The 18,837-nt window shown below is 40.8% G+C and overlaps 1 protein-coding gene across 1 annotated transcript in view; it reads left to right on the top strand.

The window, feature by feature from the left end:
• GRM8 (glutamate metabotropic receptor 8) overlaps positions 1 to 18,837 on the top strand; it is a 923,112-nt gene that overhangs the window by 373,009 nt on the left and 531,266 nt on the right. The window contains exons 4-5 of the mRNA XM_055421210.2: positions 16,695 to 16,830; positions 17,295 to 17,449. Of these exons, the coding sequence (XP_055277185.1) occupies positions 16,695 to 16,830; positions 17,295 to 17,449 (291 nt within the window). The remainder of the gene's footprint in view (positions 1 to 16,694; positions 16,831 to 17,294; positions 17,450 to 18,837) is intronic.

Raw genomic sequence — 18,837 nt, 5'->3', positions numbered from 1 at the left:
TGTGGTCACGTATGGATGTGAGAGTTGGACTGTGAAGAAAGCTGATCGCCGAAGAATTGATACTTTTGAACTGTGTTGCTGGAGAAGACTCTTGAGAGTCCCTTGGACTGCAAGCAGATCCAACCAGTCCATTCAAGAGTAGATCAATCCTGGGTGTTCATTGGAAGGACTGATGCTAAAGCTGAAACTCCAATACTTTGGCCACCTCATGCGACAAGTTGACTCACTGGAAAAGACTCTGAATCTGGGAGCAATTGGGGGTAGGAGGAGACGGGGACGACAGAGAATGAGGTGGCTGGATGGCATCACCAACTCGATGGACATGAGTTTGAGTAAACTCCGGGAGTTGGTGATGGACAGGGAGGCCTGGCGTGCTGATTCATGGGGTTGCAGAGAGTTGGATATGACTGAGCGACTGAACTGAACTGAACTGAACTTGAACATTCTTTGAATTCCCTTTCTTTGGGACTGGAATGCAAACGGACCTTTTGCAGTCATATGGCCATTGCTGAGTTTTCCAGATTTGGTTGCATATTGAGTGCAGCACTTTCACAGCATCATCTTTTAGGATTTGAAATAGCTCGACTTGAATTCCATCACCTCCACAAGCTTTGTTATAGTGATGCTTCCTAAGACCTACTTGACTTCACATTGCAGGATGTCTGACTCTAGGTGAGTGATCACACCATCATGATTATCTGAGTCATAAAGATCTATTTTGTATAGTTCTTCTGTGTATTCTTGCCACGTCTTCTTAGTATCTTCTGCTTCTGTGAGCACTTATTGAGAGTTAGTTTTATCTTTTGACATCTTCCCATATTACGGTTTGTCCTAGTATCTGGGGATGTTATTTGAAATGGCAAAAACAAACAAACAAAATCTCAAAACACTCTTAAAATAGTTCAGTTTAGTTCAGTCACTCAGTCATGTCCAACTCTTTGCCACCCCATGAATCTCAGCATGCCAGTCCTCCCTGTCCATCACCAACTCCAGGAATTCACTCAAACTCATGTCCATCGAGTCGGTGATGCAATCCAGCCATCTCATTCTCTGTCGTCCCATTCTCCTCCTGCCCCCAATCCCTCCCACCATCAGGGTCTTTTCCAATGAGTCAACTCGTCGCATGAGGTGGCCAATGTATTGGAGTTTCAGCTTTAGCATCAGTCCTTCCAATGAACACCCAGGATTGATTCCTTTAGAATGGACTGGTTGGATCTCCTTGCAGTCCAAGGGACTCTCAAGAGTCTTCTCCAGCACCACAGTTCAAAAGCATCAATTCTTCTGCGATCAGCCTTCTTCACAGTCCAACTCTCACATCCATACATGACCATGGGAAAAACCATAGCCTTGACTAGATGGACCTTGGTTGGCAAATGTCTCTGCTTTTTAATATGTTTTCTAGGTTGGTTATAACTTTCCTTCCAAGGAGTAAGCATCTTTTAATTTCATGGCTGCAATCAGCATCTGCAGTGATTTTGGAGCCCCAAAAAATAAAGTCTGACATGCTTTCCACTGTTTCCCCATCTATTTCCCATGAAGTGATGGGACCAGATGCCGTGATCTTTGTTTTCTGAATGTTGAACTTCAAGCCAACCTTTTTACTCTCCTCTTTCACTTTCATCAAGAGGCTTTTTAGTTCCTCTTCACTTTCTGCCATAAGGGTGGTGTCATCTGCATATCTGAGGTTATTGATAATTCTCCTGGCAATCTTGATTCCAGCTTGTGCTTCTTCCAGCCCATCGTTCCTCATGATGTACTCTGCATATAAGTTAAATAAGCAAGGTGACAATATACAACCTTGACGTACTCCTTTTCCTATTTGGAACCAGTCTGTTGTTCCATGTCCAGTTCTGACTGTTGCTTCCTGACCTGCATACAGGTTTCTCAAGAGGCAGGTCAGGTGGTCTGGCATTCCCATCTCTTTCCGAATGTTCCACAGTTTATTGTGATCCACACAGTCAAAGGCTTTGGCATAGTCAATGAAGCAGAAATAGATGTTTTTCTGGAACTCTCTTGCTTTCTCCATGATCCAGCGGATGTTGGCAATTTGATCTCTGGTGCCTCTGCCTTTTCTAAAACCTGCTTGAACATCTGGAAGTTCACGGTTCACATATTGCTGAAGCCTAGCTTGGAGAATTTTGAGCATGACTTTACTAGCGTGTGAGATGAGTGCAACTGTGTGGTATTTTGAGCATTCTTTGGCATTGCCTTTCTTTGGGATTGGAATGAAGACTGATCTTTTCCAGCCCTGTGGCCATTGCTGAGTTTTCCAAATTTGCTGGCATATTGAGTGCAGCACTTTCAGAGCATCATCTTTCAGGATTTGAAATAGCTCAATTGGAATTCCATCACCTCCACTAGCTTTGTTCATAGTGATGCTTTCTAAGGCCCACTTGACTTCACATTCCAAGATATCTGGCTCTAGGTCAGTGATCACTCCATCGTGATTATCTTGGTCATGAAGTTCTTTTTTGTACTGTTCTTCTGTGTATTCTTGCCACCTCTTTTTAATATCTTCTGCTTTTGTTAGGTCCATAACATTTCTCTCCTTTATCGAGCCCATTTTTGCCTGAATTGTTCCCTTGGCATCTCTAATTTTCTTGAAGAGATCTCTTGTCTTTCTTATTCTGTTGTTTTCCTCTATTTCTTTGCATTGATCGCTGAGGAAGTCTTTCTTATCTCTCCTTGCTATACTTTGGTACTCTGCATTCAGATGCTTATATCTTTCCTTTTCTCCTTTGTTTTTCACTTATCTTCTTCTCACAGCTATTTGTAAGGCCTCTTCAGATAGCCATTTTGCTTTTTTGCATTTCTTTTCCATGGGGATTGTCTTAGTCCCTGTCTCCTGTACAATGTCACGAACCTCTGTCCATAGTTCATCAGGCTTTCTATCTATCAGATCTAATCCCTTAATTCTATTTCTCACTTCCACTGTATAGTCATAAGGGATTTGATTTAGGTCATATCTGAATGGTCGAGTGGTTTTCCCTACTTTCTTCAATTTCAGTCTGAATTTGGCAATAATGAGTTCATGATCTGAGCCACAGTCATCTCTCGTCTTGCTTTTGCTAACTGTATAGAGCTTCTCCATCTTTGGCTGCAAAGAATATAATCAACCTGATTTCAATAATCAGTGTAAATACAAATGCATACAACATATTTGTTTAGTTGCTAAGTTGTGTGCGACTTTTTGCAACCCCAGGGACTTTAGCCCACCAGACTCGTCTGTCTATGGAATTCTTCAGGCAATCATACTGGAATTGGTTGTCATTTACTTCTCCATGGGATCTTAGTGACCTATGGACTGAACCATGCATCTCCTTTATCTACTGCATTATAGCTGGATTCTGCACTTCTGAGACATCAAGAACGCCTATGACATAGTAGTTAATTCAACCTTGTCAAGTATTCCTTCTGCAAATGTTTAACCCCACATCTGCTGTTTTAACCCTATGAAAAGTGGATTTTTTGCCCAACTGGAAATATACCGCGGGTGTTGATGGTTTCCCTCTAGTGTTTCCTTGTTCCCTTTCCTCTTCTTTTTCTTCCCAGAAGTGATGTTATTTCTCTTCTCACTCTTTGACCTTCTTTCTCCTATCTCCTCCTTGTTCTTATTTCTTGTCCTTGTTCTCATTTTCCTTCCTTTCCTTCCCTTTCTTCTTCTTTTCTTTTCCTGAATTTTTCTTATCCACTGTACCCATGTCACCATACACATTTCAGTTTTTCAGTTCAGTTCAGTTCAGTCACTCAGTTGTGTCCAACTCTTTGCAACCCCATGAATCACAGCACACCAGGCCTCCCTGTCCATCACCAACTCCTGGATTTCACTCAAACTGATGTCCATCGAGTTGGTGATGCCATCCAGCCATCTCATTCTCTGTCGTCCCCTTCTCCTCCCACCCCCAATCCTTCTCAGCATCAGAGTCTTTTTCCAGTGAGTCAACATGGAAAGTGAGTCGCATGAGGTGACAAAAGTATTGGAGTTTCAGTTTTTAGGAGGGGGAAATGGCCACACTTTAGAAGTTTAGTTCTGGTGATGGTCGGCACATGTTTCCCCTCTAACACAGAACTGTTTGTACTTAGCATCCCCATTCACTTGACTCACTAGTAAGATTTATTATTCTGTGTCCATTTGGGGAATGAAATATGAGTTGTCTTGAATTAATGACCTCATGTGACGAGTTGACTCACTGGAAGAGTCTGATGCTAGGAGGGATTGGGGGTGGGAGGAGATGGGGACGACAGAGAATGAGATAAATGGATGGCATCACCAACTCGATGGACATGAGTTTGAGTTAACTCCGGGAGTTGGTGATGGACAGGGAGGCCTGGTGTGCTGTGATTCATGGGGTTGCAAAGAGTTGGACACGACTGAGTGACTGAACTGAACTGGACTGAACTGAATTAATGTATAGGTAAATATTGCTTGGTGAAAGTGAGTTGCTATTTCTGTTTGGGGTTTTCAATTTTTATTTTAAATGATTTACAACTAATGTGTTTCCTGAGGGGAGAAATGAATCTGTTGAGTGAGAATTTAATCCCTTCACCATAACCATTGGGAGTTCTTAATACTAGCATCCCCTCAGTCTTCAGATTGAGGGACAGAGGCACAGAGATATCACATAACTTACTCAGTGTCACATAGCTAGTCAGAGAAGGGCTAGGATTGGAGCCAGGGAATCTTGCTCCGGGATGACATTCCTAACTGTCACACCACTGTACCTCTGAGCATATGTTTGGATCTGTGATGGGCTGTGGCCGAGTGGTTGTTTTGTTGCAGGAAGGGGGACCCCTGCCAGAGCCTGAGAGTGGGTTTTTGTGTAACACTTGGAAATGAATTGTCCAAGCAAAGGACTATTGCAAGGGGCACACAGGTGGAGAGCAGTGGTATAAGGGAAACCAGGAGAACAGCTCTGACATGTGGTTTGCAGTCTTGGGTTCTATGGTGTTGGGATTAATTTCCAGATTATCTTTGGCCAATCATTCTGACTCAAGGTCCTTTCTGTTGGTGGACACATTGCCCAGCCAAGATGGATGCTAGCAAGAAGGATTCTGGGAGGTAGTAGGACATGTGGTATCTCCTTTTGACCTTTTCTGAATTCTTCTTGTTGGTGGTGATTTGTTAGTTCTGTGTTTCTTACCAAGACCTCCTGTCAGAAAGTAACTCATGCAAATGGTCAGTATGGTGTCTGGTCAGGGTGGGTGGTTCCAGTCAACGTTTCCCAGAACATTCGAGTGGCTAAGTCTTGTCCAGTTCTGCTCCTCTGTCCATGGTATTCTCCAGGCAAGAAAATAGAGTGGGTTGCATTTCATGACTGCATTCTAGTTTGTATGGGCCCAAGGAACCCAGCCCAGCCCAACCTGCCTACTGATCATCAGATGCTTTGAAAGTCACATGGAGACAGGCAGGAGAGGGACACTCTGAGCCAGTCCTCTCCATTGCCACTCTTCGGGGTCAAATGGGAGCAGCCTGGAGCTTATGCTCCTTCTGTACCAAGACTTTCATTCCCTCATTTCATTGCTCTTCAGAGTACATTTAACAATGATGTGGCATTTGATAGACAAAAAATGTTTGGTGGGGCGAGGGGAGATAAGCACAGATTTAAGTGCAGTTTTACTGTTAATCCATGTTGTTGAAGATAACACTCTTTCTTCACTGTGATGTGTGAAATAAATCTTCTCTCTCACAAAGTGCACTTGAAGCTGACAAATAGACACGCTTCCGTCACATTGTGCACTTTGCCGCTAAGTCCCAGTTGCACACCACATAAGGAGGTGCAAATACTGTTACAAGGGGTGTGATCACACTTGTTCAAACCTTAGAACAAATTTCACAGAACTATCACTGAAGGACCAATTACATTAGGCCAAGTTGTTATTTTACTTATGTGTCCAGAAAGGTGGAAAGAAATGATGTCAAGGATAATTAGTGCAAAGAGTTGTGATACTGTGATTTATAATAAGAAATACATATTTGGTTTTTATCCGGTTTTTGGCATGCTGCTAAGTCACTTCAGTCGTGTCTGACTCTGTGTGACCCCATAGACGGCAGCCCACCAGGCTCCCCCGTCCCTGGGATTCTCCAGGCAAGAACACTGGAGTGGGTTGCCATTTCCTTCTCCAATGCGTGAAAGTGAAGTCACTCAGTCTCCTAGCGACCCCGTGGACTGCAGCCTACCAGGCTCCTCTGTCCATGGGATTTTCCAGGCAAGAGTACTGGAGTGGGTTGCCATTGCTAGGGCTCCTAAAATCCTTGAAATTTACTAAGTGGTGAGAGAGATAAAGGTGTCTTTTGTTATGTTAATGAGGTGACTTTGGGAAAGCCCTTTGAGGAGGGGAGACTTGCCAGAAATTGAGTTCAACCCCTGATGCTCATGTCAATCATGCCTATGTAAGGAAGCCTCCATAAAAACTTGAAAGGATGGGATTTGAAGAGGTATGGTTTTTCCAGTAGTCATGTACAGATTCAAGAGTTGGACCATAAAGAAGACTGAGTGCCAAAGAGTTGATGCTTTCCAATTGTAGAGCGGGAGAAGACTCTTGAGAGTCCTTTGGAGTGCAAGGAGATCAAACTAGTCAATCCTAAAGGAAATCAACCCTGAACATTTATTGGAAGGACTGATGCTGAAGCTGAAACTCCAATATTTTGGCCACCTGATGTGAAGAGCTGATTCATTGGAAAAGACCCTGATGCTGGAACGATTGAGGGAAGCAGGAGAAGGGGACAGCAGGAGAAGGGGGCAGCACAGGATGAGATGGTTAGGCAGCATTACTGACTCAACAGACATGAATTTGAGCAAATTCCGGGAGATGGTGAAGGAGAGGAAAAGCCTGGTATGGTGTGACAGTCCATGGTGTCGCAAAGGGTTGGACATGACTTACTGACTTAACAACAACAACCTAAAGGGTTGGTGAACTCTTGGAGATTCAGAGACAGCATGGAAGCTCTGTGCCCTTTCCCCACACCTTGCCCTGAGCATCTCTTGCATCTGGCTGTTCCTGAGTTATATCCTTTTGTAATAAACCAGTGATCTACTAAGTACAATGTCTCTCTGAATTCTGTGAACCTCCTAACAAATTAATTGAACCTAAGGAGGGAGTTTTGGGAACCTCTGATCTATAACTGGTTGGTCAGAAGCCAGGTAACAACCTGGGCTTGTGACTGACATCTGAAGTGGGGGAGTTGGGGCGGGGGGGAGTCTTGTAGAACCTGAACTCTTAACCTGTGGAATCTGACAATCTCCAGGTAGATAGTTTCAGAAATGAGTTGAATTGTGGCATACCTAGTTGGAGTCAGAGAATTGCCTGGTGATGGAGAAATTCCTTACTCTGTATGAATTAGAATTAGGATCTGGGCACTTCTAAGAGCTAACATGTTTCTTTTGTCATGAAGAACCAACCAACCAAACAAAAAAACCTAGTTAATTTGGTTTTGCTCATTGCTATTATTTGAAGATGCATTCATAGGAGATAAGTTAATAATAGTTGACTGACTGTATCACATTCTTAGTAGGGTTAATTATAAGCCATCTTTTAAGATCAACCAACAATTTTTATCAATCACTTTTTTGTTGTTGTCATTATTCAGTTACTAAATCATGTCTGACTCTTTTGAGACCCCGTGGACTGTAACCTGTCAGAGTACTCTGTCCATGTAATCTTTCCCAGGCAAGAATCCTGGAGTGGGCTGCCATTTCCTCCTCCAGAGGTTCTTCCCAACCCAGGGGCTGAACCCGCATCTCTGTGTTGCAGGTGCTTTCGTTACCACTGAGCCACCTGGGAGTCCCATCACTGTTTTACCCATAGCCTTAACTATTGATAAAATGGTACCTTTGTTGATGTGTTATGTATCAAAACCATTCTTTCATACAGATCTAACAAGTTCTATAATCAGAGGCTCAGTATGATTTTCTTAGAACTTGACAGAAATTGTAAGCCAACTTGAGACACTGGTAATAATCATGTTGTTTAAAGAAAATCACATTCAATATTCTATATGCAGCTTTGTAGGTAATTTCATTTCTAATAATTTAATCCTCCTGGATTTCCATCACAGTTGGAAGTTGATGCTGTGACATTGTTTCTTGTTTTATTTTTCTCTTTCTACATTATTAATGGAGATTTTGTTCTTAAAAACAAGCAACAACTAAAAACATTATTCTTTGTCCTCTTGGATTGCTTTAACAAAACTTCTCTGTTGAAATACAGGGAGTTGTGTGATCGCAGTTCTTTTGTCTGAGTTGGCTACAAGTTCAGTATTGTACTGTTTGGATAGGTCGCCTGTCTTTTTGCAGTAAGTCCCCTTTGAAGAGGAACTTTAAAATTAAACAATGGTATTTTATTAATTGTTTGACTTGTACTATCATTTTGGAGATATAGTAGCTTTGGTTCTCTGAAGGTTTCAATTCTTACGTATGGTGAGTCCCCTTTCAGAGCCCCTTCCAGTGAAGGTTCCTGGTGCCCTTGCCTCGTATATGTAGCTGCACTACGGGGTGGCCCTGACTGCAAGGAACTTCCTTGACTAATGTATCTACCCCTTTCCCAGGATGTCCCCCAGCAAGTCACTGATAAATGTGGAAATATAATGGCCTGTTCTATCTGACCTAATTCAGAACAACTCTGGAAGCCATTTCAGCCTCAGCATTCCCTGTGGTGCTGGGAATTTGTCATTGGTCCACAGTCAGCTGGACTTCTTCTCTGCCCAGTCCGATTTCCATCCCTGGTGGTCTTCCATCGGGCAGAGATAAAGGCAAATATCATGCATTTCAAACTCCTAAGGTTGCAACAGTATTGTCTTAACAGTCTATAGTCCAGCTTCTTAGGCAAATATTTAAATAAAAAGAGCGTGTGGGTTTTTTCCACAACATTTGCTGCTTAGTGGTTGGCACCATCAATAGATTAATAGTTTTCATCATGCTATTCTTTTAAAGAATTAAATTCTAATGTTCAACCCAGATCTTCAAAATACTTATAAAATCCCTCCAAGAGGAGGCTTGGAGAATCCTTCAGGTATGAATTCATACATTCTCTCATATTGAAACTGCCCTGATGACATTGTGATGATCCGTAATAGGTGAAAAATGAAATCTAGTCATCTTATTTACTGGCACAGAAAATCAGGCAATTACTTCTTGGAATTTAGGGTATCTGATAATATTACACAAATAAAGTTGAGGGTTCAAGATCTGACCTGTTGACAAACTCACATTTTAGGTCTAAATATCAGCTATCTCTACTCTCAAGTCTGGTGATGATGCTTATCTGGTTAAGATGAGGATGATAACAATATTAATAATGTATTCAATGGAACATTTGTATAGCACTTTATCATATTACCCTTTTCATCCCTGGAAGATAGTTGCTATGGACCTTGTCACAGGGATGAGGACACTGAGACTTGTTCAAGATCACATAGGACCGACCCTCAGGTCTTCTGACCCACATCTGTTTTTCTTCTTCACTTCAACATCTTATTGCACTAGCAAACCAACATATATGTAAAGAAACTTGTCTCTTGGACCTGAGAATTCCAGGTACTCACATATGAGATAAAGAGATAAAAATTATGAATGAAATTGTTTAAAAAGTTGCTCTTATTTCAATAAGAGCAAATTATTGTGCAATCGCACAGATGAACAAACTAAGGCCAAGGTTATATTCTAATTTATTGCACCCTGATAAAAACCGTTTTGGATCCCAGATGCCATATCAGTGAAAGCTTTCTCTGAATTAAAATTTCAATTTTTTTTTAACTTTTGTGTGCCACTTTTAACCACATTAAAAAATAAGGATATATTTTTATGTATTCTATGTCTTCCTACTTGACTGAGAGGTGTCTGAGGTCAGAAATGTCTCACTTCTGTTTATACCAGCAGTGTCTCTTGTAAGTCTTACATTTATTTATTCAAAACATGTTCACTGAAGTCCGTATGTGCCAAGCACAGTGATAGGTAGTGAGAAGTATGGTGGTCAGTGTGAAAGACAAGATTCAGTAGTCATGGAACTTACAGTCTAAGGTGAAAAAAAAGAAAAGATAACAAAATTTTAAAAATATACAATTATTGTGGTTGCTACAGTCAAAGGTGATGTGGAAGACTGGAGGCCTCAGGAGAATTTTCCTGAGGACATGCATTCACAGGGGCAATTGGAAAGATTTGGGAATGGACTCAGTTCAGTTCAGTTCAGTTCAGTTGCTCAGTCGTGTCCGACTCTCTGCGACCCCATGAATCACAGCATGCCAGGCCTCCCTGTCTATCACCAACTCCTGGAGTTCACTCAAACTCATGTCCACAGAGTCTGTGATGCCATCCAGCCATCTCATTCTCTGTCGTCCCTTTCTCCTCCCGCCCCCAACCTTTCCCAGCATCAGAGTCTTTTCCAGTGAGTCAACTCGTCGCATGAGGTGGCCAAAGTATTGCAGTTTCAGCTTTAGCATCAGTCCTTCCAATGAACACCCAGGATTGATCTCCTTTAGAATGGACTGGTTGGATGGACTAGTTAAATACGAAAGTTTAAATCAGTTCTATAATCTGCATGAGTTCTAAGTATTTTAACTTTGTTCTTAATACTCAATAGAAGGACTGCATTTGTGTAGCTATTGATTCAATTTACGAGGGGTGACCTGCTGGGTCTTTTGAATGTCTTTAAATTTACTTTATTTTATTCATCAGTCATGGATATCCATGAAACCATTAAGTCACAAGTATAGTCAATTGTGGATGGGCAAGATGATGGAAAAAGTCTCGGAGTCACACAGATGTGGCTTTGAAACTGGGTTTCAAACTCTTGCCAGCTGTTGACACCCCTATTTCTCAGTTTCCTCATCAGAACTGTGGTGATAATCCCAGGGTTAGAGTCCTTTCTCTAGGACTATGGAGGTACAGAATGCATGAGACTGGGAAGGAGTGCTCAAGTGTGTTGGAGAGTGTATGCAAAATGCTCAGCTCAACAAATGATCTTTTAATTATCACTAAATAATCAAAGGGAAAACATTTACACAGGTGAGGAAATCAGATAGGGAATTCTAGAAAGCAGCCAATTATAAATTCTTCCACACAACAGTCTCTTCCTAAGTGCTAAGCTTTAAAAATTATTTCTTGCTAAACTGGGGACACCTGCAGAATAGGGAATTTAGAGTCCCTGGAATTGTACACAATCACTCTTCCAGAGTGGCGTATGAAGAAATAGGTGGAATAGACGTGCTTTGATGCAGGACAGCTCCTCTTCCACACTTTAGGAATCTAGATCAAGTCAGAGAGTCTCTTTTAAAATTGAAACAATTGATAATGAATATTGTAGGAAAACACATCTTTGATAAAGCCTGAATGTTTGACTAAATTTTACTGTATTTTAACCAGACACTAACAGTATACGACAACCTCTTCTTATATAGTTTTAAATAGTCATGTTTATTTGAGGTGGTGATTTATTGTCATTTGTTAACTGCAGTTGATTTGACCTTATGCAATATTTTCTTAGCAGTAGATCATTTTACATCCTTATCTGGCTTTTCTGATGTGTACATCTTATCATTCAGTTATAAGACTGTTTGTTGCAGGCAGAATGGAGACGGAAAGTCCTTAACTCTGGAGACATCGTAGACCGTGGGTGCTTATGAATGGACTGTGTGGCTTTTTGACTGATGTGAAGATAGAAGTTGTGAATGAGTGTCAAGGCTAAGAAAAAGAATAATAATTTTCTAACACCAATTATTTGAGAGTAATACATTCCACAATAAAATGTCCATAAAGCACCGAACAGCATAATGCCTTTGGGGTGCACATTCTTCATAAGGATTTGCTCAGCTGAAATAAATTACTTGTGCAGTTCCTCTTTCAAGAAAGATACAAACTGACGGGGCTCACAAATAAAAGGTGAGGTGAAGGAGTAAAAAAATACAGACTAATGTAAAATTCCAACTTGACAAATTTTGAATGAACAGAAATGTTCAATGGATCTGTAGTAAATGACTAAATCAATGAATTCATAAGTCTGGATTGCCTGTTTGCCTCATTGAAAAAATCATAATCAAAATTTTCTGGCCTTCATTTATTCTGGATATGGAGTCAGAGTTAATCTCAGAGTGATATTTAGGATATGGCATGTCTTTAATGGGATCCTTAAGTAATTAGAACAATTTTCTTAAAAGTGCAGTCATGTTTTGAAACAGCTATTGTTCCCCGGAGAGTGTTACAGTTTGGATCTTATATTTCTATGGTTACCTCATGTTTCCAATCACCATAGTTCTTTATTTGATTTTTACACACATTATGCAGTTTTCAAGTAATCCCTGGACTTTGTCCCAAAAGTTTTCTCCTCAAAACATGTAATCACTCCTTTCCAGTCTCATTCACTAGCTTCCTTCCTGCTGGTGGGTTTTCAGAACTCTGTCATTCACCTTTTCCTGTTATTGATTTAAATATTCTCTTTGAATGATCACTTCATTCCCAACACTTCAATTACTACTGTGTCTGCATCTAACAACATTGTGGTTCCAAGTCCCTTCTTTCTCCTTTGCTGCAGACTCATTGTTTCCAGTTCAGTGTTCCATGGATACTTTGAAAACCACTGGTTCTGAATCAAACTCATCAAGTCTGCCCCTCCTGTATTTCCTACTTGTTTAATGATGTCATCACAGAAAAGTAAAAAAGTGAAAGTGAAGTTGCTCAGTTGTGTCCGACTCCGACTCCATGGACTGTAACCCATCAGGTTCCTCCATCCATTGAATTTTCCAGGCAAGAGTACTGGAGTGGGTTGCCATTTCCTTTTCCAGGGGATCTTCCTGACCCAGGGATCAAACCTGGGTCTACCCACATTGCAAGCAGACACTCTACCGTCTGAGCCACCAGGGAAACCCCATAGAAACCAATCACAAAGGCCAAAACCTTAGAGTCATGCTTAATGGTTTCCTACCACTGTGCTACCTTGATCAAACTAATACAACCTAAATATTCAGTTGGCCAAAAAAATTTGTTCGGGATTTTCTGTAAGATGTTATGGGGAAACCCAAATGAACTTTTTTGCCAACTCAGTGTATACAGTTTTTATTTGCCAGTCATGTTTCAGTAAAGGTGGGAAAAATATTACAAACCCCCACTGATTCTAATTCCAAGTTTCACTGTCCACCTGTCTCTGATGACTGACGGTAAAGAGTCTGCCTGCAATGCAGGAGACCCAGGTTTGATCCCTGGGTTGGGAAGATCCCCTGGAGAAGGTAATGGCAACCCACTCCACTATTCTTGCCTGGAGAATTCTATGGAAGGAGGAGCTTGGCAAACTACAGTACTTGGGGTTGCAAAGTGTTGGAAACCGCTGAGCACTCATACACCTGCCTTTCCTTAGTACTGATAGTATCACTCTAGTCATCATTCCCTGTTGCCTGTCCTAGTAATTTCCTAACTGGGATCATGGCCTCCTGTTCTTTCCATTCCAGGTTGCCTTCTTATATCACTTAGTGGTCCTCATTCATTTGTCTTCCATGAAATGCTGTGGTCATAGAAAAGACATACTCCGGTGGGCTACTGAAAATTAGGCACCTCCATTACTAATAATCTTGCACAGATCTTGAATGACATGCATGACCTGGATCCCATCTAACTCTCATCTTTGTCTCATACTTCTTTCCCCTTAATTCATTAACTCCACTGGTTCTTTCCTGCCTTTTTCCACTCGATTCTCTCCCCTTCTCTCTTCTTTTTGACCTTAACGGAGAGATACCAACTTTAGGGGCACTCTTCCTCAATATAAATTAAATGTCCTTGCTCTTCTTCATAGGGCATGCCATAACTTATATACTTATTTGTTGGTTTGTTTTGCGTTAAGCCCATTTTACCCATAACATTTCTAAACTCTGGTAAGAGTTTTATTCACCATTATTATATGGTTTTATTCACCATTAAAATATGGTTTTATTTACCACTAAAATATGTCCATTTTATTCACCAATATAAATCCATATCTCCTGCATGGTGTCTGACTGATAGTGAAAGTGTTAGTCCCTCAGTTGGGTCTAACTCTTTGCGACCCCGTGGACTGTAGCCCATCAGGCTCCTCTGTCTATGGAATTTTCCAGGCAAGAATACTGAAGTGGGTAGCCATTCCCTTCTCCATGTAATCTTCTCAACCCAGGGATTGAACCCAGGTCTACTGCATTGCAGGCAGGTTCTTTACCATCTGAGCCACCAGGGAAGCCCCATAAATATTTACTGAAGGAAAGAATCAATCATCACAACTATTTTGGACGTATCAGTAGACTAACTACTTACAGGCTCAGTCTATGGCTTTTAGGCAAGTCTCAGCACTGAAGAGCGCAGTGTAGGGTTAGTGAGGGTACTGCTGTTGCAAGGATACTTTTAGCAGTGTTCTAACTTATACGAAGAATAACCTTCAGTACTGTGGCACTGTTAACCATATGGCATTGTCACACATATTAAATCGATCACCACACACTGGACACCCATTGTGTGACTACCACATGGTTCTTCTTTGTTTGGCTACCTGAAGTTTCTTCATAAAACACATAGCTCATGTAATTCTCCTGCTTATGAACTTTCTGTGGGTTCCTATCCTTTTCAATATAAAACCCAAATTATTTGGCCTGTCTAACAAAGTCACTGTCAAGCTGGACCTGTCCATTCTTTCCAACCTCAACCCCCACCCGTCATGATTCAAGGTTCTTTCATACCTTGGCTTGTACCAGAAATGTCCCAGTTTTGCCCCTGTGCTTATGTATATTTGCCATTTAAAATCCAGCTCTCTCAAGCACTTGAGTTACTCCCTCCTCTGTGTTCCCAAAGTGTGGTATACTCTCTTCATCCTAAAATCATTACATGCTCCATGATAATTTATTGGAATGCCCTTTTCCCAGACTACCTGGAAAATGCTGGGTTAGACTGGACATTCCCAGTGTCCAGCCCGATGCACGACATATAATGGCACTCTGCAATGTTTGGGTAACCAAATGCATTGTCAATTGTGTGGAAGTAAAAATACCTTGCTTGTTGAAGCCATGCTGTAAATAAATGGTGATTTTCTTCTCAAGTGACTCAAAAAGTATATTCAAACCATAATGCAATTGAAACATCTTTCTGATGTCATTTTTTCTCTTTATATTAGAATATGTTACCTCGACACCACTACACTGGAGGAAAACTCCTTCTTTTCCTCCTATCACAGCCCATCAGCAAAGGACAGAGATATTTTTGACATTTTTCTTTTTGACCTCTCATTGCCTTAAGATGAGAAATCAAAAGAAGTGTTCTTCCTTTTTTATTGTGTGAGTTGGATGGTTCAGTTCAGTCACTCAGTCATGTCCAACTCCAACTCTGAGACCCCATGGACTGTAGCACGCTAGGCTTCCTTGTCCTTCACTGACTCTTGGAGCTTGCTCAGACTCATGTCCATTGAGTCAGTGATGCCATCCAATTATCTCATCCTCTGTCGTCCCCTTGTCCTCCTGCCTTCAACGTTTCCCAGCATCAGGGTCTTTTCAAATGTTTAGTTCTTCACATTAGGTGGCCACAGTATTGGAGCTTCAGCTTTAGCATCAGTCCTTCCAATAAATATTCAGGACTGATTTCCTTTAGGATGGACTGGTTGGATCTCCTTGCAGTTCAAGGGACTCTCAAGAGTCTTCTCTAACACCACAGTTCAAAAGCATCAATTCTTTGGCGCTCAGCTTTCTTTATAGTCCAACTCTCACATCGATACATGACTACTGGAAAAACCGTAGCTTTGACTAGATGGACCTTTGTTGGCAAAGTAATGTCTCTGTTTTTCAATACACTGTCCGGGTTGGTTATAGCTTTTCTTCCAAGGAGCAAGAGTCTTTTAATTTCATGGCTGAAGTCACCATCTGCAGTGATTTTGGAGCCCCCCAAAATAAAGTCTCTCACTGTTTCCATTGTTTCCCCATATATTTGCCATGAGTTGGATGGAATTTCTGCCATTTTAATTTTCATGGTGGAGAAATATGTCAACTGAGTGCTTGTTTCTTTGAAACTTCTGTCTCAAGTAATCCTGAAGACCACTTGTCTCATAACATATTATGTTTTTGCATAAGTATCTTGCTACAATACTATGAGCTTAAAAAAAGGAAATTAACTTTAAAAGAGGTCTACTGATAAATGTGAGTTTGATCCCTGGGTTAGGAAGGTCCTCTGGAGTAGGAAATGGCAACCCATTCCAGTATTTTTGCTTGGAAAATTCCATGGACGGTGGAGCCTGGTGGGTCCATAGGGTCGCAAAATAAGTTAGCAAAAGGACCTTCCTATATCTATCACAGGAAGTCTCACCTATAAGACATATTCATACCTTTTTTTTTAAATCAAAGCACTTGTCTTTGGACTTATGTTAAATGAATTAAAACAGCTTTTCTTTCCACTCTTTCTCTCCTGTCCTACATCTTATGCACTTTAATTTTTTTTTAAAGGACATTCACAAAAATAATGTTTAAACTTGAAAACAAAAACCTGATGTGTGATTAAGTCATTGATGTCATTCATTTGATATATATATATATATATATATATATGGATGCAAAACATCCTGATTGCTTTGAAATAGGTGAGAATGACAGATATTTTGAGAAACAATATCCATTACTGAGTCATGTTTTTCTATAAAGTAGCTAACCTCATTAAGTGTGTTAAGTAAATGTCTTTTCTGAATCACTTTCTCTCTCTCTATTTAAATAGGTGGTGTTTGCATTGCTCAATCACAGAAAATTCCACGTGAACCAAGACCTGGAGAATTTGAAAAAATTATCAAGCGCCTGCTAGAAACACCTAATGCTCGGGCAGTGATTATGTTTGCTAATGAAGATGACATCAGGTGCTGACAATTTTCTTCCTCATTTAGGATCATATTTGCACCCCACATCCTTTTTCTAATATATTTCATGTTCAATGTAGAATCTTGTAGGATTTCACAAGAATTGTAGCATTCTTATGCAAGTACAGACTGCCTTCTGCTACATAGAAACAGCAGCCTTCTGGTTTCTCAATCTGAAATGTTTATCGAGTAAAATCTGGCGACTGAAAAGAAATGAGACAAACAACGATGATAGACAGAATAATGTGAGTGAGGTTAAGAATAAGGCTAATTATCAGGCACTGGACTTAAAGTCTCCAATTTATTTCTTTTAGGAGATATTAAAACTCAGGCAGTTAGAATGATTGACTTGTTGTTTACTGGTGACCTACTGAGTGTTGATGACTTGACATAGCAGGTCTTGTAACATTCATATGTATAGAGTTTCTTGGTAAATGTGGTGTGTTTTGTTTTTATTCTCATAGGAGGATATTGGAAGCAGCAAAAAAATTAAACCAAAGTGGGCATTTTCTCTGGATTGGCTCCGATAGTTGGGGATCCAAAATAGCACCCGTTTATCAGCAGGAGGAGATTGCAGAAGGGGCTGTGACAATTTTGCCCAAGAGAGCATCAATTGATGGTAAGGATGCACCATTGAGACTTTGTTTCATTCTAACTGAATCTAAACTCAAAAGCAAAATCAGAGTATCAGCATATGATGAAATACATCCATTATTTCATGACTCTGGATAAAATTTGTAGCATTGATGGCAGAATTACCAAGACAGTAACTGTTTAACTTAATACACTGTATATTTTTTTTTAATTAGAAAAGATATCCATAAGACATTTTTTTAAGGAGCACTGCTGTTGGCCTTAGATACCTCCATGATGTTAGCAGTTGCCCTCTAAGTCTGAAAATATCCATGGTCATACACAACAGTTATACCATTGTTGGAAGGATAGTGTTTGCTTTATAGCAAGTTAAGGCATGATGCTGGTTTGACTCTATGGATAAATGAATGGCAACAGAAGATGTGGCACATCCCTGAAAAGCAGTCTGTCTCCCAAATATCTTTTCCAGTGATCTTGGCAGTGACTAAAATCCCTACCTTTGCCATTATCTGTTGGAACAAGGCTTTATTTCCAGTTTTAATCTCATGTTTATCGATCAAAGCTCAGTTGGAAATTGAAAGAAATATTAAAATCAGAGAAGTAGTCAGTTGACAGATGTTTGGTATATTGGAGGTTTTGTTTTGTTTTTGTTTATGCTGTTCAAAAGATCATTTCATCAATGGTGCAAGCGTATATTTATTAAAGTGAGAATAATGACAAAGGGGTCGCACAGAGTCGGACATGACTGAAACGACTTAGCAGCAGCAGCAAGGGCTTCTCTGGTAGCTTGGGGGTAAAAAATCTGCCTGCCAATGCAGGAGATGCAAGTTTGATCCCTGGGTCTGGAAGATCCCCTGAAGAAGGAAATGACTACCCATTCCAGTATTCTTCCTTCAATGAGGTATTTACCTGACCAGACTGACACTTTAGCTTATTACCTAGGACTCTAGAAGATTGGGTGCTTCCCAAGTGGCTCATTGGTAAAGAATCTGCCTGCCAAGCAGGAGATGTGGGTTCAATCCTTGGGTTGGGCAGATCCCCTGGAGAAGGAAATGGTAACCCATTTGAGTCTTCTTGCCTGAGAAGTCCCATTGACAGAGGAGCCTGGCAGGCTACAGTCCATGTGGTTGCAAAGAGTTGGACATGACTTAGAGACTAAAAAACCAGAAGGTTACATTAGTAGTGATTGGTTTGCTGAGTTAGCTGAAAATGGAACATCCAGATCAGATAAATCTTCAGGTGAGCAGAAGCACAGGAACCCAGAACATAAACCCCTACTAGGGGAAAGAGAGGAGAAAAAGTCTGAGTTGGTTCTAAATAATCAGCATGAGGTCCCTGGTTGCTGCCACTGGGAGACACAGGAGAGGAAGAAGTGGTGAGGGTGACACCCATGCTTACCTGCTGTGCACATCC

This window comes from Moschus berezovskii, chromosome 3 (genome assembly GCF_049115385.1).
Source record: "Moschus berezovskii isolate FMDL1 chromosome 3, NW_MosBer_1.0, whole genome shotgun sequence".
NCBI classification, from domain to species: Eukaryota; Metazoa; Chordata; class Mammalia; order Artiodactyla; family Moschidae; genus Moschus; species Moschus berezovskii.
This window is presented reverse-complemented; position numbering and strand designations above follow the sequence as displayed.